Source organism: Schistocerca piceifrons, chromosome X (genome assembly GCF_021461385.2).
Source record: "Schistocerca piceifrons isolate TAMUIC-IGC-003096 chromosome X, iqSchPice1.1, whole genome shotgun sequence".
In the NCBI taxonomy this organism is placed as follows: Eukaryota; Metazoa; Arthropoda; class Insecta; order Orthoptera; family Acrididae; genus Schistocerca; species Schistocerca piceifrons.
In genome coordinates this window covers 280,919,659-280,945,757 of record NC_060149.1, presented here as the reverse complement: position 1 = coordinate 280,945,757, position 26,099 = coordinate 280,919,659, and the positions used below count along the sequence as shown (strand labels likewise).

At 42.4% G+C, this 26,099-nt stretch overlaps 1 protein-coding gene across 1 annotated transcript in view; it reads left to right on the top strand.

The window, feature by feature from the left end:
- The window catches only part of LOC124723127 (palmitoleoyl-protein carboxylesterase NOTUM), a 235,440-nt gene that overhangs the window by 132,698 nt on the left and 76,643 nt on the right, over positions 1 to 26,099 (top strand). Inside the window, 1 exon segment of the mRNA XM_047248314.1 lies at positions 22,182 to 22,462. Within this exon segment, the coding sequence (XP_047104270.1) occupies positions 22,182 to 22,462 (281 nt within the window).

The window sequence follows — 26,099 nt, the reverse complement described above, 5'->3', positions numbered from 1 at the left end:
ATGCTGAGAAAATTTATGTGAAATGTATTCCAGATTTTCTCTGAGTTGTTCTGCCACTAATGCTGCTGAGTCGGGAGGTCGGTAAAAGGAGCCAATTATTAACCTAGCTCGGTTGTTGAGTGTAACCTCCAGCCATAATAATTCACAGGAACTATCCACTTCTACTTCACCACAGGATAAACTACTACTAACAGCGACAAACACGCCACCACCGGTTGCATGCAATCCATCCTTTCTAAACACCGTCTGTGCCTTTGTAAAAATTTCGGCAGAATTTATCTCTGGCTTCAGCCAGCTTTCCATACCTATAACGATTTCAGCTTCGGTGATTTCTATCAGTGCTTGAAGTTCCGGTATTTTACCAATGCAGCTTTGACAGTTTACAATTACAATACTGATTGCTGCTTGGTCCCTGCATGTCCTGTCTTTGCCCCGCATCCTTTGAGGCTGTTGCCCTTTCTGTACTTGCCTAAGGCCATCTAACCTAAAAAACCGCCCAGTCCACACCACACAACCCCTGCTACCCGCGTAGCCACCTGCTGTGTGTAGTGGCCTCCTGACCTATCCAGCAGAACCCGAAACCCCACCACCCTATGGCACAAGTCGAGGAATCTGCAGCCCACACGGTCGCAGATCCGTCTCAGCCTGTTTCAGACCCTTCACTCGGTTCTGTACCAAAGGTCCGCAGTCAGTCCTGTTGACGATCCTGCAGATGGTGAGCTCTGCTTTCATCCCGCTAGTGAGACTGGCAGTCTTCACCAAATCAGATAGCCGCCGGAAGCCAGAGAGGATTTCCTCCGATCCATTGCGAGACACATCATTGGTGCTAACATGAGCAACCACCTGCAGATGGGTGCACCCTGTACCCTTCATGGCATCCGGAACGACCCTTTCCACATCTGGAATGACTCACCCCGGTATGCACATGGAGTGCACGTTGGTTTTCTTCCCCTCTCTTGCTGCCATATCCCTAAGGGGCCCCATTACGTACCTGACGTTGGAGCTCCCAGCTACCAGTAAGCCCACCCTCTGCGACTGCCCGGATCTTGCAGACTGAGAGGAAACCTCTGGAACGGGACAAGCAGCCATGTCCGGCCAAAGATCAGTATCAGCCGGAGACAGAGCCTGAAACCGGTTCGTCAGACAAACTGGAGAGGCCTTCCGTTCAGCCCTCCGGAATGTCTTTCGCCCCCTGCCACACCTCGAGACGACCTCCCACTCTACCACAGGTGAAGGGTCAGCCTCAATGTTGGCAGTATACCGGGCAGCCACAGCCATAGTCCAACTGGGGGATGCGTAGGACGAGCTGGCCGTCCCCGACAAACCCCCATCCGGATCCCCACAGTGATACCCATTGACAACAACCTCAAGCTGTGTGACCGAAGCCAACACTGCCTGAAGCTGGGAGCGAAGGGATGCCAACTCAGCCCGTATCCGAACACAGCAGTCACAGTCCCTATCCATGCTAAAAAACTGTTGTGCAAAGAACGTCAGAACTAATCTACAGAGAGCACAAACAATTCGACACAAAATTTAAATGGTTATTAAAATACAAGATTGCCTAGCAAATGCAGTAATGCTGCTACTTGCGCACTGCTGACACATTGCTCGGCGGCAGAAGGAGACTACGCGGTTTTACACTATTCAGGTACTAAAGCGCGATGCTACAACTCTCAAATACTATAATATGCCTGAAATTGATTAATTAAACAATGCTAGTACCCAAAAACACACAAAGAAATTAAGAATTAGGCTATGTAACAAATAAGTGAGCTAAGAGTATACAACTTGTTGCTGGCAGCTGCTTATCCAATGGTGACAGGGAGCACACTGGCTGTGACCAACCAACACTGGCCGTTCAAAACAAAAACAGAAGACAGATGACTATGCGAATTTACACTATGCAGGTACTAAAGCGCAATGCCACAACTCTCAAATACTATAATATGCCTGAAATATATCATCATACCTGGTAATGATAAATGGTGTCTTTATGCTAACATAAGAAAAAGAAAGAAATGGTTGAGCCCAAACAAAGCAGCAACTACCCACACAAAAACCTGCACACATCCACAAAAGATAATGTTATGCATGTGATGGAACAGTGACAGCGTGGTGTACTATGAATTGCTTCCCCAAATGCTGATATTTATTGATAACAACTGAGACGTCTTGCAGACACAGTTCAAGAACAGTGACCAAGGAGGCTGTGTGAAGTGATGCTACTGCACCATAACGTTAGTCCATATTCTGATAGACTGACAGAAAACATTATACATAAGTTGAGTTGGGAAATCATTCAGCACCCACCTTATTCACCTGATCTTGCAACTTCAGATTTTCACCTTTTCCTATCTCTATCAAGCAAACTTCAAGTAACTTCCTTTCTGTATGCAAATGCGCTCTCAACAAGGCTTGATGAGTTCTTCGCCTCAAAATCATGTGATTTCTACAGTCATGGAATTTAAGTTACCCCAGCATTGGCAGACTGTTCTAATGGTAGAGGAGAATATATCACTGATGATTGAATTCTCTGTTATGTGTGCCTGATGTGTTTATTAAATGTGTGGAAAAATGCCACAAACTTATTCACCAACCCAATACATGTGCCCTTGAGCAGTGTTTCTCTGTCATCAGAGTACTGATTAGTGATGGATGAATGGTGTAGTCTATATAGATAAGCTTGAGGGGTGTTTCTTGGTTAAAACCTTTCCTCATTAAGAATTGTGAATAAGCCAATCAAAGTATATTTCATGCTGCCAGCTGCCAGCACCTGGAATGACTGCGTACTTTTAGTACGAATCTAAAATATAGGTATTTACTTTATATATAAAGTTTGAACAATTATTCACACTTTATGCCACAATAAATTTTGCATAATCTTCAATACTACTGACAAAATTTATGCTGTCAAACTGGTAATACTTAAAATTTAACACAGAAAATGAGCTAGTTTCCATAATGTCTTCCTGAACATTGAAAAGAATTGTTTTAAAACTTACTATTTTTATATATGCAATATATGTTCCATTTAAAACGATAGTTTGTCTATGGTCCATTCAACTACCTTTGCAGAAAATTTACTTAGCTATGTTATGCCTGAAATAATAATTTGTTTATAAAGTTCCTTTCAGAAATTAAGTAACAAGCACTGATTTATAATTAATTAATATTAAGGGTACATTATGTTGGCAAAAAACACTGAAATTGAATATGTTTTGGAAATGTGACACATGAGGAAGTCAATACAAACTTACCAGGCATATGGGAGTGACAATATATCTGTTAAGAGGTTTGTCCAAGAAAGGTGGCACAATGGAGTTGCATTCACAAAGATGGCAGTTCAAATCCCCATCCATAATTCAAAATTTAGGTTTTCCATGGTTTCACTAAATTGCTCGAGGCAAATGCTAGTTTGATTCCTTCAATAAGGACATGGCTAATTTCCCTCCCCTTTCTGAGCTTGTGCTCCATCTCTGATACTTCATAACCAACAAGACATTAAGCCCTGGTATTCCTTTTTCTCTTTTTTAAGAAGTTCTTGTATGTACTGTCCTGAAAGTGAAGCACTGTTCATTATGGATTCTAAGATTTAGCTATTTGAAGTTCATGCTGTTTACTATGCAACTTGAATGTGGATTATGGCAAGTGAAAACCCTGCTGAGGACAATAATTTTTACCATAGCTTCTTAGTTAAATGTCTTCATGGTGGTTGGCAGAAACGTATCTTCGGCACATATTGAGAATTGTCTGTAGACAGTTGAGGCTCACCCATGAAAAAAATTGGTTTCCACTGATCATTGGATTATTTGATGCATTCCATCTGCCTCCAAATACTCCATTGAACAATGCTATATCTTGTGACACAAAGTTTGCTTTCACACAGATATGACCAAGCCATACTTTTAGAAAATGGTCAACCAGTGGCAGCCAAAAGATGCATTACTCTGGCACAACTGCCCAATAATTCCATATAGTGTGTCTCCAAAACCCAATACCATAACAAGTATAGTGAAGGAGCATTTTTCTCAGAGATATATAATAGGTTATGAACTGTAAGTTGAAGCTTAACAAACTGCAAAAAAGTAGTAAATTAATAAAATGGGGCCTGTATAGTATGAAAGAACCAGAGATTATTGAGAGTTCCAGAGAGACAGTTAGGCAACATTTGACCGAAACATGGGAAGGGAATACAGCAGAAAACAAATGGGTAGCTTTGAGAAATCATTTCTCAAAGCTATCCATTTGTTTTCTACTGTATTCCCTTCCCCTGTTTTAGTCAAATGTTGCCTAACTGTTTCTCAGGAACTCTCAATAATCTCTGGTTCTTTCATCTTATCTAGGCCCCATTTTATTAATTTAATACCTCTTTGCAATTTATTAAGTTTTAACTTACAGTTCTTTTACAAAACTAGGGAAGGTAGCAGATGATCAAGTAGATAAAAAGACAAGGTCTAGTAGAAATCCTTGGATAACAAAGAAGATAGTGAATTTCATTGACAAAAGGAGAAAATACACTCCTGGAAATTGAAATAAGAACACCGTGAATTCATTGTCCCAGGAAGGGGAAACTTTATTGACACATTCCTGGGGTCAGATACATCACATGATCACACTGACAGAACCACAGGCACATAGACACAGGCAACAGAGCATGCACAATGTCGGCACTAGTACAGTGTATATCCACCTTTCGCAGCAATGCAGGCTGGTATTCTCCCATGGAGACGATCGTAGAGATGCTGGATGTAGTCCTGTGGAACGGCTTGCCATGCCATTTCCACCTGGCGCCTCAGTTGGACCAGCGTTCGTGCTGGACGTGCAGACCGCGTGAGACGACGCTTCATCCAGTCCCAAACATGCTCAATGGGGGACAGATCCGGAGATCTTGCTGGCCAGGGTAGTTGACTTACACCTTCTAGAGCACGTTGGGTGGCACGGGATACATGCGGACGTGCATTGTCCTGTTGGAACAGCAAGTTCCCTTGCCGGTCTAGGAATGGTAGAACGATGGGTTCGATGACGGTTTGGATGTACCGTGCACTATTCAGTGTCCGCTCGACGATCACCAGTGGTGTACGGCCAGTGTAGGAGATCGCTCCCCACACCATGATGCCGGGTGTTGGCCCTGTGTGCCTCGGTCGTATGCAGTCCTGATTGTGGCGCTCACCTGCACGGCGCCGATCACGCATACGACCATCATTGGCACCAAGGCAGAAGCGACTCTCATCGCTGAAGACGACACGTCTCCATTCGTCCTTCCATTCACGCCTGTCGCGACACCACTGGAGGCGGGCTGCACGATGTTGGGGCGTGAGCGGAAGACGGCCTAATGGTGTGCGGGACCGTAGCCCAGCTTCATGGAGACGGTTGCGAATGGTCCTCGCCGATACCCCAGGAGCAACAGTGTCCCTAATTTGCTGGGAAGTGGCGGTGCGGTCCCCTACGGCACTGCGTAGGATCCTACGGTCTTGGCGTGCATCCGTGCGTCGCTGCGGTCCGGTCCCAGGTCGACGGGCACATGCACCTTCCGCTGACCACTGGCGACAACATCGATGTACTGTGGAGACCTCACGCCCCACGTGTTGAGCAATTCGGCGGTACGTCCACCCGGCCTCCCGCATGCCCACTATACGCCCTCGCTCAAAGTCCGTCAACTGCACATACGGTTCACGTCCACGCTGTCGCGGCATGCTACCAGTGTTAAAGACTGCGATGGAGCTCCGTATGCCATGGCAAACTGGTTGACACTGACGGCGGCGGTGCACAAATGCTGCGCAGCTAGCGCCATTCGACGGCCAACACCGCGGTTCCTGGTGTGTCCGCTGTGCCGTGCGTGTGATCATTGCTTGTACAGCCCTCTCGCAGTGTCCGGAGCAAGTATGGTGGGTCTGACACACCGGTGTCAATGTGTTCTTTTTTCCATTTCCAGGAGTGTATAAAGATGCAGGTTTACGGGATGCCAGAATCACACTGTTCAATTCAAAAACTTGTTAATGCTAACTCTTTATTATTCGTTCCCACACTACACAGCAACATGAAGTCCAGACCACATCAGAACAAGAAGAGGGCAAACAAATCAGCATCACGAAAGTATAAATGAGAAAGATCACTCTTATGTCAAGGATTGTTTGTACCTTAATGACTGTCCTGGGCTATACTGGTTCTCTATGCAACTGCCACATAGGAACTGAAACAAGTGAAAGGGAATACAGACATCTAAAAAATGAGACTAGTAGAAAGTGCAAAATGATTAAGCAAAATGGTTCAAATGCAAGTCTGTAGAAACATGTATAACTAAGGGAAAGATAAATACTGAGTTCAGATGGCAAACCAGTACTAACCTCAAAGAGAAAGCTTGGAGGTATATGGACTGTATGTAGGGGTTATACAAGGGAAAATATATTTGAAGATTGTACTATAGAAGGGGAACGAGGACTAGATGAAGATGAGGTGGGAAATATGATACTGCAAGAAGAATCTGACAGAGCACTGGAAGATCTAGGTTAAAACAAGGCCTCTGGAGTAGAATGACATTCCTCAGAATTATGGAGATCTTATGTATACAGACTGAAGAAGCAAGTGAAAATTTGTTCCGAGGCTGGGAATCAAACCTGGGTCTTCGGCTTACTAGGCAGGTGCATTAGCCACTAAGCCACATTGGCAAAGCGCTTCACACAACTGCAAGAATTATCCTGGCATGTCTCCCACCTCGATCCAAACTCTCACTGGCATCAGTGTCTATTTTAAATTCCCATTGTTGTGACTCGCCGATCATTCAAAGCGCCACCGCGCAATTATGCGCATCCTCTACGTGCGGCGCTGTCTGCCAGCCATGCAGCAGCTGCGCCACCTAAGCGGCCAGCCGAGCAGCGGCCGCTAGACTGGGACTCAGTGCTCATTCGAATGCTAACGTGTACACATGTCTTGCTTGTCAACTTACCCTGTGACTTATATGTGTTGTGTCGTTCTGAAATATATGTGTTAAACTTGACATTATAACAATTAGCGACGAGGTAGTGGATTTTTCCTTTTCACCGTTGACCCACAGGTTTCCATGGCTACTGTCGAGCAACTATTGCAAAATCTCCTTGAACAGCAAACACTTCTAACAGCGGCGATTCGCGATTTCATCACGGTGTCAAATGCGGGGCGTTTCTCATTGTTGGCTATACCTCCTTTTACTCCTTACAACGAGATGGCGGAAGACTGGTCTGATTATGAAAAACGCCTTCGACAGCACTTCTTGGCATTTCATGTCACGGGCGAACAACCATGTAAGTCTCTGTTCCTTTCCTGGATTTCACCTCAAATGTATCAGTTGTTGTCACAATTGATTCCTTTGAAGGATCCTGCGTCTTTGTCCTTTGCTGAAATGTGCTCACTTCTGTCTGTCTATTTTCAAAAGCAAACGCATGTGGTAGCCTCTCGTGTTGCCTTTTATCGTTGTCACAAACAGCCACATCAATCCTATCGCGCTTGGGCTGCTGAACTTCACGGCCTCAGTCGAAAGTGTCAATTTGTTACCGACGTTCACAAAGAATCCTATGCCGATTCCATGGTACGGGATGCTATTATCCAGTCGGCACCCGACAAAGAAGTTCGGCAACGAGCCCTTCAGTTGGCAAATCCGACTCTAGATGAAGTTCTCTCCATTGTGCAGTCTTCTGAAATTTCTCGCGCTGCTGGGGCGCAAATAGAGGCGTGGGGTGATGTCGGGGAAATACAACCTCTGTGCACTGTTGACGATGCGTGCAGTGCGTTCCCCGCCAGCCAACGTGGCCGCAGTGCGCTCCCACGCGCAGCCTCGGTCTAACCGTAAACAACCCGCTAAGAAACTGCAGCAAAACCCCCGGCAACTTCCTTCATGTCCGCGGTGTTTTACGAAACATTCACGCGAGGATTGTCCCCAACGTTGGGCTGTGTGTCACAATTGCAAAAAGAAAGGTCATGCATCTTCCGTTTGCAAATCTGACCGCATACATGATGTTCATGAACATGACGCTGATTCTGATTCTGTGTTGTCTGTCAATTGCACTTCTTCCCTTTCAAGGAAGTTATTCCTTACTGTCCAAATCCTTGGTCGAGATGTTTGCATGCAGGTGGATACCGGTTCTGCTGCCACTATAATTAATTCTCAGATGTATCTTCAGTTGGGTTCTCCACTCCTGTCACTTGTCACTCGGCAATTACGGACGTACAATAAACAGAAGACTTCTCTCTTGGGACAGTTTCATGCTGAGGTATCTTACAAATCCGTCATTCGCACTGTTCCCATATTTGTGGTCAACCAGAGCAACGCAGAAAATCTTTTTGGTTTCAATACCTTTCGCGTTTTTGGGTTCTCCATAGATGACTCTGTCAATATTGTCTCTGATGCTATTCCTTATGCTCAACTGGATTCCTTGTCGGCGACATTTTCGTCCCTTTTTTCTCCGGGGTTAGGCCGTGCATACGACTTTGAAGCTCATATCACGCTCAAACCCGCTGCTTGGCCTAAGTTTTTTCGGGCTCGGCCCATTCCGGTGGCTCTTCGTGATCGGGTAAAATGGGAGCTGGATCGTCTCACTACTTCAGGGGTCTTGCTTCCTGTCACTTCCAGTGAGTTTTCCTCTCCTGTTGTTGTCGTTGCTAAGCCAAATGGTGATATTCATCTCTGTGGCGATTTCAAAGCCACTGTAAATGCTCAATGTCTCATCGACACTTACCCTATGCCCTGCCCTGAAGAACTGTTCACTAAACTTGCTGGAGGCCAGTATTTTTCTAAAATTGACCTGTCAGAAGCTTATCATCAACTTCCTCTCGACGCTGCTTCCCGGCAGTTTCTAGTCCTTAACACACCTTTCAGCCTCTATCAATACCAACGCTTGCCATTCGGGGTTGCTAGCGCCCCTGCTCTCTTTCAGCGATTCTTGGAACAATTATTGCTCCCTGTCCCTGGGTGTATCAATTACATGGACGACTTTGTTGTCACTGGCTCCACCACTGACGAACATCTTCAAAATCTCTGCACATTTTTTTATGTCTTACAGACTGCTGGTCTTAAGTGTAATCTTCAGAAATCACAATTTTTTCAGGCATCTATCACGTACTTGGGGTTTCAACTCTCTCGGGATGGTATTTGTCCGCTTCAGCGAACTGTCGCTGCGATCGATGCCCTCCCTCGCCCTACACCTGTTAAGGAACTTCTGGCCTTCTTGGGGAAAATAGCATACTATCACAAGTTTTTACCGTCTACGGCTTCAGTGGCTCAGCCGTTGCATCGCCTGTTGCATAAAAACGTGCCTTTTCACTGGTCCGCGTCATGCGATGCGGCTTTCCAGAAATTGAAGACTATGCTGAAGCAGGCCCTGTGCCTGACTACTTATCGACCTGGCCAACATCTTGTTCTTGCCACAGACGCCTCTCAATACGGGGTCGGTGCAGTCCTTGTGCACCGTTTTTCTGACGGTTCGCAACAACCCATTGCTCATGCCTCCAAAATGCTCACGGATACCCAACAAAAGTATTCTCAAATTGAGAAAGAAGCTTTGGCCATTATTTATGCTCTTCATAAATTTGGTGTTTTTCTCTATGGCTCAAAATTTCATCTTGTTACGGATCACAAACCACTTGTTTCCTTGTCTCACCCATCAACGTCACTTCCCGACAAGGCTGCACACCGCCTCCAGTGTTGGGCTCTTTACTTGTCTCAATGCAATTATGAGATTCATTTCCGGCCAATGGCTCAACATGCAAATGCTGCTGCTCTGTCTCGCCTTCCCATGGGTCCTGATCAGGCATTCAATAGGGACGAACTTTTGTGTTTCCACCTGGATGTTGCCGAGCAGTGGGTTGTGGACGGGTTCCCCATCACTGGGGACAGGCTGGCAGCTGCTATGGGTTCTGACCCTACCCTCTGCCGGGTTTTACGCTGTATTCAGAAGGGTTGGCCAGATCGCCCATCTGCTAAGACTTCTGATCCGTTGCGGAACTACTACGCTTTGCGCTACCGCCTCACGCCTAGGGATGGTGTTATCCTCCTTTCCACTGACAATGCTTCGCCGCGTGTTGTGGTACCTGCGTCTTTGCGTGCTTTGGTCTTGCGCCTCCTTCACCAAGGGCACTGGGGTGTGTCTCGCTCAAAATCTCTGGCGCGCCGTCATGTGTACTGGCCTGGCATCGACTCTGAAATAGCACACATGGTCGCTGCCTGCGGCCCTTGTGCATCACAGCCCGCTGCCCCGAAGTCATCTCTGTCACCGTGGCCTTCGCCTGAGAAGCCCTGGGAGCGCATTCATGCTGACTTTGCGGGACCCTTTTTAGGTACTTATTGGCTCCTCGTAATTGATGCCTACTCTAACTTTCCTTCCATTGTCCGTTGCACGTCGCCTATCACCGGGGCAACCACCAGTGCTCTCGCCCGCATTTTTTCTTTGGAAGGCCTCCCCTCTACTCTTGTTACTGATAATGGTCTGCAATTTGTCTCTTCCGAATTTGCGGATTTTTGTGCTCGTCATGGCATTATTCATAATCACGGTCCCGCCGTTCCATCCACAATCCAACGGTGAGGCTGAATGACTGGTCCGCACGTTTAAGGCTCAGATGCGGAAACTTCTGACTTCTTCTGCTGCTGATGATGCGCTTCTCCAGTTTCTGGCGTCTTACCGTTTCACCCCCATGGGCGACCACAGCCCAGCTGAGCTCTTACATGGCCGACAGCCCCGCACGCTACTTCATCTTCTGCGGCCTTCCACCTCACGGCCGCGGGTGCCTTTACTTGGCTGGTTCACCACCGATGACCTCGTCTGGGTACGGGGATATGGCAGACGGCCAAAATGGAGCCCGGGCCGCATCTTACGACACCGTGGCAGACGCCTGTATGAAATCCAGACGGACACGGGTGTTGCAGTGTGTCATTCGGACCAGCTTCGGCCTCGTGTGCCGGCAACGCCTGTTCCGAATGCCTCTACACCACCTTTGGCTCTACCTGACACTCAGGATCTTGCCATCTCTCAATACTCACAACGCAGTCCTCTCACCGTCATCGCGATGCCAGCACAAGAACGGACGCCACCAGGAGACGTGCCCATGCAGGAACCGGATGACCATCCTCTGTCAGAGCAAATCTACTCGCCTCCTCCTCCAACGGACGCCGACACATTGCCCATGTCTCCTGTCATATCAACTGGACATGCCGCAATGGGCAGATTGGTGCATGGGGCCCCAGCAGATTCGACCCCTACGTCTCCTGTCATCTCGACCCGTTATCATCGGGGACACTTCCGTCCGTACGGGAAGCCTCCTCCTCGAGACTTTACGGCGAGTCAAACAATGCCTACGGGCGGTAGCCATTTCCAGGACACCTCCATCAAGACCAGTGCAACAATTTCAAAGAGGGGAAAAGTGTTGTGACTCGCCGATCATTCAAAGCGCCGCTGCGCAACTACACGCGTCCTCTACGTGCGGCGTTGTCTACCAGTCATGCAGCAGCTGTGCCACCTAAGCGGCCAGCCGAGCAGCGGCCACTAGGCTGGGATTCAGTGCTCATTCGAATGCTAATGTGTACACATGTCTTGCTTGTCAACTTACTCTGTGACTTATATGTGTTGTGTCGTTCTGGAATATATGTGTTAAACTTGACGTTATAACACCCATGTACACAGGAACAGAACTGCCGAAGCTCTCCAAGTTCTGGAAAGCATGAAACTTAAATATTCCAGAACTCGAAACTAGAACAGCTGTTAGCATGAGTGTCATAAAAGTAGATATCTTAGGTATTGCAAAACAACTCAAATTACTTAAGAAAGGCAAGTCTTCTGGTCCAGATGGTATACCAGTCAGGTTCCTCTCAGAGTATGCAGACACAATAGCGCCTTAATCATATACAACCGCTCACTTGACAACAGGTCTCTTCCTAAAGACTGGAAAGTAGCACAGGTCACACCAATGTTCAAGAAGGGAAATAGGAGGAACCCATTGAATTACAGACCCATATCACTGACCTCAATTTGCAGTAGTATTTTGGAGCATATACTGTACTCGAACATTATGAATCACCTTGAAGAAAATGACTTATTGATACATAACCAACACATATTCAGAGACTATCATTCTTGTGCAACGCAGCTAGCTCTTTATTCCCATGAAGTAATGAGTGTTGTTGACAAGGGATCTCAGATCGATTCCATATTCCTAGATTTCCAGAAGGCTTCTAATACTGTTCCTCACAAGCAACTACTAATCAAATTGTGTGCATATGGAGTATCGTCTCAGTTGTGTGATTGGATTCATGATTTCCTCTCAGAGAGGTCATAGTTCATAGTGATAGACGGTAAATCATTGAGTAGAACAGAAGTGATATCTGGCGTTCCGCAAGGTAGTGTCATAGGCCCTCCGCTGTTCCTGATTTACGTAAATGATCTAGGTGATAATCTGAGCAGCCCCCTTAGATTGTTTGCAGATGACACTGTAATTTACTGTCTGGTAAAATCATCAGACGATCAATTCCAATTACAAAATGATCTAGAGAGAATTTCTGAATGGTGCAAAAAGTGGCAATTAGCACTAAGCAAAGAAAAGTGGGAGGTCATCCACATGGGTACTGTAAGAAATCCGATAAATTATGGGTATACGATAAATCGCACAAATCTAAGGGCTGTCAGTTCGACTAAATACCTAGAAATTACAATTATGAGCAACTTAAATTGTAAAGACCACATAGATAATATTGTGGGGATGGCGAAACAAAGACTGCGCTTTGTTGGCAGAACACTTAGAAGATGCGACAAACTCACTAAAGAGACAGCCTTCGTTACACTTGTCCATCCTCTGCTGGAATATTGCTGCGTGGTATGGGATCCTTACCAGGTAGGATTGACGGAGGACATCGAAAAAGTGCAAAGAGGTGCCTGCAGCTCATTTCGTGTTATTGCGCAATAGGGATGAGAGTGTCACAGATATGAAATGTGAGTTGGGGTGGCAGTCACTGAAACGAAGGTGGTTTTCTTTGCCACGAGATCTATTTATGAAATATCAATCACCAACTTTCTCCTCCAAATGCATAAATATTTTGTTGACACCCACATATGTAGGGAGAAATGATCATCATAATAAAATAAGATAAATCAGAGCTGAATGGAAAGATTTAGGTGTTCCTTTTTCCCACGCACCATTCAAGAATGGATTGTTAGAGAAGTAGTATGAAACTGGTTCAATGAACCCTCTGCCAGGCACTTAAGTGTGAATTGCAGTGTAACTATGTAGATGTAGATGTAGATTGGGAATCCAGATTTGTTTCAGTACCTCTACCTAGGTTTCAGGCTGGATCCCACATGTATGTTTGATGATGAGGTGCTATTCTTGAGAATGGAGAGCCTTGGCAGTTCCGTTTGTGTGTAAAGGGGAAATAAAAGTAAACAGGGGTGGCAGTGAGAATTTGTATTGAGGCGGGAGGTTTACCAAGGTAATCCTCACACTTGTGTGAACTGCTGTGCCAAGGTGGCTTAGTGGCTAACACACGTGCCTAGTAAGCAGAAGACCCAGGTTTGATTCTTGGCTTTGCTACAATTTTTCACTTGCTGCTTTTTCTGTCTATATACATAAACTCATACCTGTATGAGAGCAGTAAAGTCTCTGAAATTGTCATTTCATGTTTGTTTGCATGGCTATCTTCCGCAGCAGTTGTTAAAATCAGTTACTGTTGGTTTTCCGTCTTGTGATTACTGCAATTTAATTAAAGAGAAATACACCAGATGCATTTTGCTTTTATTTATAAAGCATCTTCTATGGTTATTCTGCAAACTGGATACATATGTTTGTACATTTTTGGTTGTTGTAAGTTAAAAACCACATTTTGTTTATAAAATTCATGTGCAAGCTACTTACGGTGATTCTTCACATATTCTGCTTCTCCCCTTCTTGCTAGGACCAGTTGACATTGAACAACTTGGATTTGCATATCCACTTGGAAGTTTTAGCCATTTTGTAGTATTTCTTGTGCTGCATTATATGCACTTCACTTTTGTAAACTGAAATGAAGTTATGCATGTTTCTCACTTTGCACAGTGAGTGTTTATGTCTGTTCCAATGTTTTTGTTCACATTGTGAGTGTTGCCACATTTTAAACTATGAGGGTTGACTGAAAAGTAATGCCTCCACCTTCGTAATTCTTCAACAGTTGGCAGCATTGGTATGCAGTGGGTACTGGCTTGTTCTGTAGCTTCTTCTCTACAGCTCAGTTGCCAAGAAGCCTTAGCATTGAACGGTTGTGTTGTTACAATGTAAAGTATGGAACCCTGTGCAGACAGTCGGTCAACGCGATTTAAGCAATGTGCAGTCATTGAATTCTTGGCAGCAGAAGGTGTCAACCCAAAGGAGAGTCATCAGAGAATGAAAGCAGTTTATGGTGATTGTGTTGATGTGAGTACTGTGCACTGCTGGGCAAGTAATTTTACAGATGTTGAAGCAGGAACGTCTGACCTGCATAAAAATCAAAGAGTTGGACATCCTGTGACAGCAACCACCAAGTTTCACAAGCAAAATGTTGACAGATGGATTCAGGACAATCGTCGTATCACTCAGAGAGGAATTGCAAGCGCAATTGGCATGTCTGAAAGGAAAAGGGAAATGTTTTCCTGCAGCATCACAATGCCAAAACACACACTTCATGTAGCACCACACCAGAACTTCAGAGACTGAATCTCACCACCGTATGGCATCATCCATATAGTCCAGATTTAGCACTGTCTGACTTCCATCTGTTCCTGATAATTAAAGCCAATCTTCAGGGATATCATAATGCTTATGGTGTAGATGTTGAGAGAACTGTGAGACTTTGGTTGCGGAAACAGAGTGTCGACTTCTTCCGTGACGGCTTCAGAAATCTAGTTCCTCGTTGGCAAAAATGTATCCAATTGGCTGGTGATTATGTGTAAAAGTGAATATTGGTAATTAAAGATCACATTCTAAGGATTATTTCTGCATTTAATTTATTAAAATATTCCCATCCAAACCCAATTAACAAAGGTGGAGGCATTACTTTTCATTCAACCCTCATACTTTTTTTATTTAGTGTAAATTAGTGAAAATGTCTTGTATGTTAGGTAGGGATATGAGAGGAGATTGGAGAGGGGTTGATTGCAATATACATATAGACACACACCAATTAAAATGCAGTATGTGTGATGGAAGATCCATAGGTCAAACCAGGAGGACGTTTGACACCACATACAAAGAACGTGAAAGAGCTTGGAAATATAGCACAAATCATTCATCTTTTGCAGGACACTTACAAACACCACCATAAAATTACAACCAGAGACACAGACATGGAAATCATAAGGATAAACAACAACAAAAAAAACCTTTTCACCTTACAAGAAAACTATCACATTCAAAAAATCATAACAGAAAAGAAACAACTCATAAACAATCAGATCAACTTGGCAAACTACACACTCTTTAAACTGATTGACCACTTAAATAAAAAAATAAATTAATAAATCTTGCAATCAACCCCCCCTCCCCCCTTAAAAAAATCCTCTTCTCACATCTCTGTCTGACATACAAGACATTTCCACTAATTTACACTAAATAAAAAAAAGTAGTTCAAAGGTTGGCAACACTCACAACATGAATAAAAACAAACAAACATATACAAACACTGTCTCTGTGCAGAGTGAGAAACACACATAACTTCAGTTCAGTTTACAAAAGTGTATAGAATGCAGCAAAAATTGCCTAATGCATACATGAATCGAAGACATTTGATTCATCCACTGCTAGCAAGAAGGGAAGAAGTGGAATATGTAAAGAAACACCATAAGTGACTTGCACACCAGTTTTATAAACAAAACCCTGTTTTTAGCCTACAAAAACCAAATATGTACAAACATATGTATCCAATTTGCAGAATAACCATGGAGGATGCTTTATAAATAAAAGTGAAACACATCTGGTGTAATTCTCTTTAATTAAATTGCAGTAAGCTCAAGACAGAAACCAATAGTAGCTGATTGTGTCATTTCATTTGTGTAAGTACCTGCACCTGGGTTTCAGGCTGGATCCCCCATTTATGTTCGATGCTGAAGTACTATTCCAGAATATGGAGAGCCCTGGCATTTCTGTTCATGTGTAAGGGGGAATCTAAAGTAGACTGGGGAGGCAGTGAGAATCTGTACCGAGGTGAGAGGCATGCCAGGGTAATCCTTGTAGTTGTGTAAACTGCTGTGCCAAGGTGACTTAGTGGCTAAAGCAACTGCCTAAGAGGAGACCCAGGTTCAATTCCTGACCTTGGTACGAATTTTCACTTACCACTTCAGTCTGTTTACGTAAAATCATATCTGTATGAGCTGAGTAATGGCTCTGAAATTGTGTCATTTCATTTGATTACTGAGAATCTTGGGAGAGCCATCAATGACAAAATTGTTCCATCTTGTGTGCAGTATATGTAAGACAGGCCAAATACCCTCAGCTCTCAAGTATAATGTAATAATTCCCCAAAGAAAGCAGGTGCTGACAGATGTGATATTACCCAACAGTTAGTATAATGAGTCATGGTTGCAAAATACTGACATAAATTATTTCCAGAAGCGTGGAAAAACTGGTAGTAAGTGACCTCAAGGAAGATCATTTTTGGTTCTGGAGGAGTATAAGAACGCACGAGGCAACTATATGAGTTATCTTAGAATTTAGTTTAAAGAAAGACAAACCTTTGTTTATAACATTTGTAGGCTTAGAAAAAGCTTTTGACTACTCTGATTGGAACACATTTTTGAAATTCTGGAGGTAGCAAGGGCCAGTTGAAGCGAGTGAAAGGTAATTTACAACTTGCAAAGTAACTAGACTACAGTCATAAGTGTTGAGGAACATGAAAGGAAAGCATAAGTTGAGGAGTGAGACAGGGTTACAGGCTACCCCAATATTATTCAATCTGTACATTGAGTAAACAGTATGGAAAATCAAAGAAAAAGTTTTAAGAAGGAAACAAGTCAAGAAGAATAAATTAAAACTTTTGAGTTTTCCAATGACACTGTAATTATGTAAGAGACAGCAAAGGTCTTGAAAGAGCAGTTGGACAGAATGGATAGTGTCCTGGAAAGAAGGTATAAGATGAGCATCAACAAAATTAAAATATGGATAATGGAATATATTTGAATCAGCCAGAAAATGGCGAGGAAACTAGATTAGGAAATGAGGCACTGAAAGTAGTAAATGAGTTTTGCCATTTGGGGAGCAAAATAACTAATGATGGGCAAAGTAAAGAGGATATAAAATGCAGACTAGCTATAGCAAGGAAAGTATTTCTGGAAAGTAGGATTTTGTTAACAGTGGATATAAATTTAATTTTCAGGAGTCTTTTCTGAACGTATATGCCTGTAGTGTAGCCTTATATGGAAATGAAATGTAGATGATAAGCAGGATAGAGAAACAGAGAATAAAAGCATTTGATATGTTGTGTTACAGATGAATGATGAAGATTATATGGGTAGAGTAAATAATTAATGAAGAGGTACTGAGTTGAATTGGGGAGAAAAGAAATTAATGGTACAACTTGACTAAAAGAAGGGACTGGTTGATAGGGTACATTCTGAGGCATCAAGGAGTTGTCATTTTGGCACTAGAGGGAAGTGTACAGGGTAAAAATTGTAGAGAGAGACCAAAGCATGAATACAGTAAGTAAGTCCAAATGGATGTAGGTTGCTCTTTACGAGACTCTGGTAAATAGTTGCACAGAGCGGGTTTCTAGAATTATCACAGCTGTGAAAGTAGTATGCCAAATTCCTAGAATTGTCAAGAGTGTAAAAAACTTGGTGGTGCATTATTGTACACACTGCTGTGATCATGATGGGTGAAATCATGAACAGTATGTGTAAGCGAACAGTTTTATATTTGTTACATGTTCACTGAGAGAACAGACTGAACACACTGTGATGAAAGTGTAGGCTACGTATTTCATCTGAGGGTTTTGCATTAGTCTGTGTTGTGTGTTGTACATTTTGGTTATTGCATATTACAGGCTCCTTCTCTATTGTGAAAGTATTTTAACAGAAAAAAAGGGTGATTCCTGTAACAAATTGAATAAATCATTATTATATTATGACTCTGTAACAAGCATCCAGAGACTGTGCGGCCCCTTACACCAAAATACTCAGAAGGTATTGCTTAACAACTGAATAGCCCCTGATGATATATACAGTTTTTTCATAAGGTAGATTTGCAAATCTCTCCATTTTTTTTTTTTCAAGTATATCCTTAAAATTAGTTACTGAAGCTTTCATTTATCTTTTAGAGAGATAACAGTTTCCAGTAGTTGTTCCTGCGGGATATTCATGTTGTGTCATAGAGATTCCTATGATTTCTCCTCATCTTTTGATATACAGTTTTTGAATTATGACATCATAAAACAATAGCAATATCATACTTACTAAAAAAGAAAGTGCTAAGCTGGTCTGGAAAGTTTTTGGAATAAAAGAAAAATCATGACAGAATTAAATATTGATAACAATCCTGAACATTTGTATAGTAGCCTAATAATGTTTCTAGTAAAATTTGTTTAGTTTTACTTTTCAGTTTTGTATCAAAGACAATAAGATATATAATAGTGATACAATTGGCTAGTACATTATCTTTGTAATAGGAGATAAGAAAAATAATTGTTTAAATGCTTGTTTGAATATGGGAAACAATTTTACCAATACAATACTTTTCCTATTCCTGAGACACACACAAATTTTTTAGTGAGGCTGGTGTTTTATTTTAAGTAAAAAATTTGCCTTTTTTCATGTGGATGAATTTGATCTCAGTTTACTGAGTGATCATAATGAAGTGTTGAATTATTTTTAACATTTATTGATAATCTTTGTTTACAGCATTCTGGTATTGGCGAAATTTTAGGATAAAATGTCATCACCACATACCTTATTAGTGATGTTTTAAACATCTACATCTACATACATACTCTGCAATCCACCATACGGTGCGTGGCAGAGGGTAACTTGTACCACAACTAGCATCTTCTCTCTCTGTTCCACTCCCAAACAGAACGAGGGGAAAGATGACTGCCTATATGCCTCTGTACGAGCCCTAATCTCTCTTATCTTATCTTTGTGGTCTTTCCACAAAATATAAGTTGGCGGCAGTAAAATTGTACTGCAGTCAGCCTCAAATGCTGGTTCTCTAAATTTCCTCAGTAGCGAGTCACGAAAAGAACGCCTCCTTTCCTCCAGAGACTCCCACCCGAGTTCCTGAAGCATTTCCGTAACACTCGTGTGATGATCAAACCTACCAGTAACAAATCTAGCAGCCTGCCTCTGAATTGCTTCTATGTCCTCCCTCAATCCGACCTGATAGGGATCCCAAATGCTCGAGCAGTACTCAAGAATAGGTCGTATTAGTGTTTTATAAGAGGTCTCCTTTACAGATGAACCACATCTTCCCAAAATTCTACCAATGAACCGAAGACGACTATCCACCTTCCCCACAAGTGCCATTACATGCTTGTCCCACTTCATATCGCTCTGCAATGTTACGCCCAAATATTTAATCGACATGACTGTGTCAAGCGCTACACTACTAATGGAGTATTCAAACATTACGGGATTCTTTTTCCTATTCATCCGCGTTAATTTACATTTATCTATATTTAGAGTTAGCTGCCATTCTTTACACCAATCACAAATCCTGTCCAAGTCATCTTGTATCCTCCTACAGTCACTCAATGATGACACCTTACCGTACACCACAGTATCATCAGCAAACAGCCGCACATTGCTATCCACCCTATCCAAAAGATCATTTATGTAGATAGAAAACAACAGCAGACCTACCACACTTCCCTGGGGCACTCCAGATGATAGCCTCACCTCCGATGAACACTCACCATCGAGGACAACGTACTGGGTTCTATTACTTAAGAAGTCTTCGAGCCACTCACATATTTGGGAACCAATCCCATATGCTCGTACATTAGTTAGGACTCTGCAGTGGTGCACTGAGTCAAAAGCTTTCCGGAAGTCAAGAATTTCCTTGGCTTTTCAGCAAGATCTTTTGCTAAGGTATGACGGTGGTAGTGGTTGTATGCTTCGTGCATCGCTCTTTTTACAGCAGCACGAATCTCTACTAACTTTTGCCTGTCCTCATTCTCCTGATCTTTTTTGTACCATGGGTGCAACTGTCTTTGCTTCCCGAGCATTCTCCGAATTGCGCTGTTAAACCACGGTGGGTCTTTTGCATCCGTAACCCACTTTTACGGCACACACTTCTCCAATGCGTGATTTACAATGTGTTTAAAATTTGCCCATAATTCTTCCGTGTCCATCATACCTTAAGTAAATGAAGTCGATTTATTTACTAAGTGGGATGCTAACAACTGCTTATCTGCTTTTTCTAGTAAGAATACTCTCCTAGCCTTCTTGACTGACTATTTAACTTTCGTAACCATAGTCGTAATGACAACATCATGATCACTAATCCCTGTCTCAAAACTGACACCGTCGATGAGGTCTGGTCTGTTCGTGGCTACCAGATCTAAAATATTTCCATTATGCGTTGGCTGTTGATTTAGCTGCTCAAGACAGTTTTCGGATAATGTGTTCAAAAGTAATTCACATGATGGCTTGTCTGTACCACCTGTAGTGAATCCATAGACATCCCAGTCTATACTAGGTAGGTTGAAGTCGCCTCCGACTAATATAGCATGATCCGGGTACTTCTGCGATACAGAGTGTAGACTCCCTTGGAATGATTCTAGAACTGTCACGGTGGAACCTGGTGGCCGTTAATAACACCCAACAATTAACTTTATTTCTCCTAGCCCTGTTAAACGTGTCCAGATAACTTCACAATCACACTCTACTTCGACCTCAATAGACACAATATTTTTTCAACTGCAATGAAGACACCACTTCCTACGGTGTCTAATCTGTCTTTCCGATACATGTTCCAACCCTCACTAAATATTTCAGAACTTCCTATCTCTGGGTTCAGCCAGGTCTCAGTCCCGAGAATAATTTGCGTGCCACATGCTTCCTGGAGGGCAGTAAATTCAGGAACTTTATTCCAAACACTCTGAAAATTTACTGCAAATATCTTGATAGCTGAAGTCTCTTTACACTTAGTGCATCCTGATTTCTCTGCCTGCACGTTGACTGGTGAGTGTTCATCAGGACACCTCGCACTACTGCCTAGCCTAAAAAACCTCCATGTGCACACCTCAAGTACTCTGCTACATGAGTAGCCGCTTCCTGTGTGTAGTGCACCCATGACCTATCTAGGCGCGTCCTACAATTCCCCACCCAATAGTGCAAGTCTAGAAATCTGCAACCAAGACCGTCACAGAGTCGACGAAGCCTCTGGTTGAGACCCTGGGCAGAAAATATAGAAAAGTGAACAATTTATTACATTTTGTATTAAGTAATGCATAAAGCTTCTGTAGAGATAAGCTGTCCCTGTCATAAATAATTTAATATTAACCCATGAGTGGGCATGACTATGTATAGTGTGTGCCAACCACAAATTACATTTGCTTGTATCATTCCACTGTTGTTTTGCAATTGTGAGCCCGCATCTATTCCTTCATTATTACTTCAGCTAACACTGTGATAAGTTGTGTTGTCATATGTCCAAGAGAGAAGCAGTAATATAAAATAAATAGCATGCAATGTGAGAAAAAATTTATGATTCATGAAAGAAAATTACCCATATTTTGAGGTAATGGTAACAGGACAATCCCCAAATGAGGCCGTTTCCTGAAATGAATCAGGTGTCTACAAGATAATTAGTAATCAAATAAGCAGTTAGCTGGGAACAGATGCAAGTGTACTCTTTAATGCTTCGAGTGGGTCATTAATTTGGCATGACACTCCCATCTGGTGACAAAGTGATATAATGAAGGTTTATTTTATTATTGTTTAGTTAAAGCGTGATTTAGCTCATATAATGTAAGTTTATTTTATCATTGTTTAATTAAACTAAGTTTAAACTGTGATATTGCTCATACATATTTACCTTGGTAACATAAAAACAGCCATTTTTGACATGTGTATAAAGTACACCACATACCTGCTTGCGTTCTAAAAAATGGCATGCCCACTCAAGGGTTAATGGAATTTTGCTGTTATTTTTTAAGTTTAGTGGTTGATTTGTTCTTTTTTAAAATATGTGGATAAAAAAATTTTAACTGATAGTTCATTTTATTTCAGTGCTGGTGGAACTGGAGTCATAGTCAACCTTGATGTAGTCAAAGATTATTTACACAACAAAGTTGGCTTGCAGCAAATAGAAGTGAGAGGTGTTTCTGATTCTGGGTGGTTTCTGGACAGAGATCCTTACATTGGCAATGCACAAAGTCAAACCTCATCAGTAACGGTGCGCAAAGGGCTGGCATTGTGGCAAGGTCAACTGCCTGCTCGTTGTGTTCAGAAATATTCAAGTGATCCATGGAACTGCTATTTTGGGTACAGGTCATACCCAATGTTATCAGGTAAGCAATGTTCAAAAGAAATGAAGAACTGTACATAAGCTCTGAGCCACCTTGTTTCTTTAGGATTTTTCTTTTTGTGATTGTTAAAATCACCACCACAATACAAAATGTGAGCTATCTTTATCTGATAAACAAAGCAGCAAACAATGTGATAGTCAGCTAAGTCCAGCTTGACTGATGGCAATATCTTTGATACTCCTGGGGCTAATAAGTTCGAAATGGCTTCTTTCACCTCACCAGTTTATGGAGCCAAGTATCTAACTCATGGAATTATGCTATGCTACAAGCAACCCTGCTGGAGGAACATCCACAACTGAGCATTATAATAGAGATTGAAATTACCACTTCAGTTGTAAGGTTCATTTTTTATTTTTCAGTGCTTAGACCATGACTGGTTTCAGGCTGTTGCATGCTTATCATCAGGTGTGATAATGAAACTAACCAAGAGACCAAACCTAATACTAATTTTTACAGACAGCAGTACACATGAGAAAACAAAAGTGGACTACCATATAACATTTTTTAGGAAACAACGGTCAGGCTAGGTGTCATAAAATGTAACTCAAAGCCAAAGCAACACCAGGCAATAAACAGACAACTGCCTGGGTAAAGAAGTATGGGATGAACACCAGGACACTTAAGTTTTGTGCTGTGGTGCTGAGCTCCACAATGGAGATTATAGGACATGGCATACCACCAGCAAGCACAAAGCAAGAAGTAGTGTACATGAACGGGGAAGTGAACTAGTAAATTGCATTGGCAAAAGTACTGCCATCTGTTGATGGGAAGAATAACACGGAGCAACTAGCCCAGCCCAGTTTATAAATAAGCTGTTGCTGGCTTGCAGTTAGAAGTTTTACTGCAGTTCTGTACTACCCTGTTACAGTACGTTCCTTTACCATTCATAATGTACTCATCACACTTTTCATGCAATTTTTTTGGAAATTTTTTTCCTTTTTTGTGTGTAAATCATTAATTCAAATTGTGAAAGGCCAGGCTAGTTAGTCCTGCATTAGCCTTCTTGTCAACAGCCAATCTGGCTTACCAGTTTACTTCCTCCTTCATGTACACTATTCCATGCTCTGTTCTTGCTAGTGGTACCCTGCATCCTATAATCTCCATTATGGGGCTTGGGGTTGCAGCACAAAATGTAAGTGTCCTGGTGTTCATTCCATACTTCTTTACGCAGTCAGTCATTCATTGTATTGTTTGGTTTCACTTTGGCTTTTACTTACGTTTTACTACACCTAGCCTGAACACCATTTTCTAAAACTGTTGTATGGTACAGCTTTTTGGTTTTCTCATGTGTACCACTGCATGTAAAAACCATTATTAGCTTTGGTCTCTTGTTTATTTTCAGTATCACACATGATGATGATGCAATAGCCCAAAATTGGTTAGGGTCTAAGCATTGGAAAATAAAAAAGACCTTACAACTAAAGTGATATTTTCAGTCTCTACTATGCTGTGCTAACTACTTCAGCAAATACTTATTTGCAAATAGCAGTGTGATAGATTTATTAATAAAACTATTCAGATTTAGCTCAGGCTTCTTCAGAGGTCATAGTGCAGTCAGATAATAGATCAGATTAATACTTGATGGCAGGTCACCATGATGTTAAACTGACAGTTTTGATGTGCAAAAATTAATGCTCATAGAAAATCTATCACTGTGATATTTTAGTTTATCATTTAAATGCTTTCTCCTGCACATATTATACTATTAAAGTTCAGTTTTGGAAAACCTATCTTGAAATGTGATTTATGGGATTAGTTAAGTACTTTAATGGGTGCACAGATATAAAGAATTAACAAAGTTTTTACTAGCACCTACACTTCACACTGTAATGGCTCTGATAATCAAACATGCTGTATAAAAGCACTGACCCAAAAATCAAACTGATAAAACTAGAAAACAATGTGTACTTCAGAGAAATGTGGCCAGCCAATGTGACTGTTTGCTCATTACTTTTGTGGGATTGACGCTAGTGATCTTAAGATATCATAACATGTTGGTATAGATTCATATCCTATGGGTAATGGGTAATAACTGGATAGCCTGTAGTGAACAAAATTCCACTTATGATAGGTTGAATTCTCATTAAGTATAACATGTAACTTTGACCCATATATATAATCGAAGGATATTCAGTAAGTAATGCAACACATTTCTTTCTGAAAGCAGGTTTGTTTTATTTAGAATTCCAATACACCACATTATTCCCTGCTCTTTTGGCTACAAAACCCTAGTTTTCAACATAACCTTCATTCAATGTGATGGCCTTGTTCCACCTTACTGGGAGGACATGTATGCCCACGTGGTACCATTCTATTGGTTGATGTCAGAGCCAACATCTTGCTACATCAATAACCTCCCCATCATCTATATATTGTTTCCCATGTAGGGCATTCTCCATTGGGCCAAACAAATAGAAATCGAAGCTGAGGGATTTGGTCTGTAGGATGAACGAGGAAGAATAGACCAGTGAAGTTTTGTGAGCATCTTTTGGATGTGAAGACTTGTGTGGGGCTGTGTATTGTCATGAAGAAGGAGAAGTTAGTTAGCATCTTTTTGGTGATGAACACGCTGAAGTCATTTCTTCAGTTTCCTGAGGATAGCATCATACACTTCAAGAGTTGATCATTGCACTATGAGGGAGCACGTATAACAGAATAACCACTTCAGAGTACCAGAAGATCATTGCCATGACTTCACTGGCTGAGGGTGTGACCTTGAACTTTTTTTTGGAGGAGAGGTAGTGTGGTGCCACTTCATGGATTGCCATTTCATTTCTGTGTTTCAACACCTGTGATGATGTTGAACAAAAAGTTGTCTCAGTCAGCCTCATAATGTGGGAGCAATTCCACACAAATGGTCTGTAATCACTCTTTATGGTCTTCTGTTAGGCAGTGAGGAAGCCACTGGACACACACTGGTTGACAAGTGTGTCAGCATTGCTGATGGATATGTCCAGTTGAGCAGCAAGGTGTCTGAATGCAATGTCTCGATCATCTTGAATGAGAGTGTCCACACATTTCAACATTGCAGGACTCACAGCTGTGTATGTTGCTGGCTGGCATTCAGGAGATTGGACAAGTTTGCATATGATGACAGATGCCTTGCCCACTGACTCACCATGGTTTTGATCACTGTCAGGACATTCTGCAATTCCCTATGAATATCTGTAACTGATTTTCCACCAAAAGAAACTCAATGATAGCTTTCTCCTTGGAATGCACTTCCATTACAGATTCCATTTTGAAGGCTACATATAGCGCCACCACCTATCAGAAATGCATGAAACTATAGGGGGCTGAAGAAGGAATATTCCATGATTCCCAGAACAAATTCCACATGTTTTCAACTAAAGCGTGCACACACACACACACACACACACACACACACAAACACACAGAGAGAGAGAGAGAGAGAGAGAGAGAGAGAGAGAGAGAAGGTGTCATAAATAGCAAATGCTTCATCAGGTAGGTTTCAGAGCCCAACTTGCTGCCCTGTTTTCAGGCAACTCCACATTTCAACAGCCTTATTGAGAGAGACCGAGTGAGGTGGTGCAGTGGTTAGACACTGGACTCACATTTGGGAGGACAACGGTTCAATCCCACATCCGGCCATCCTGAT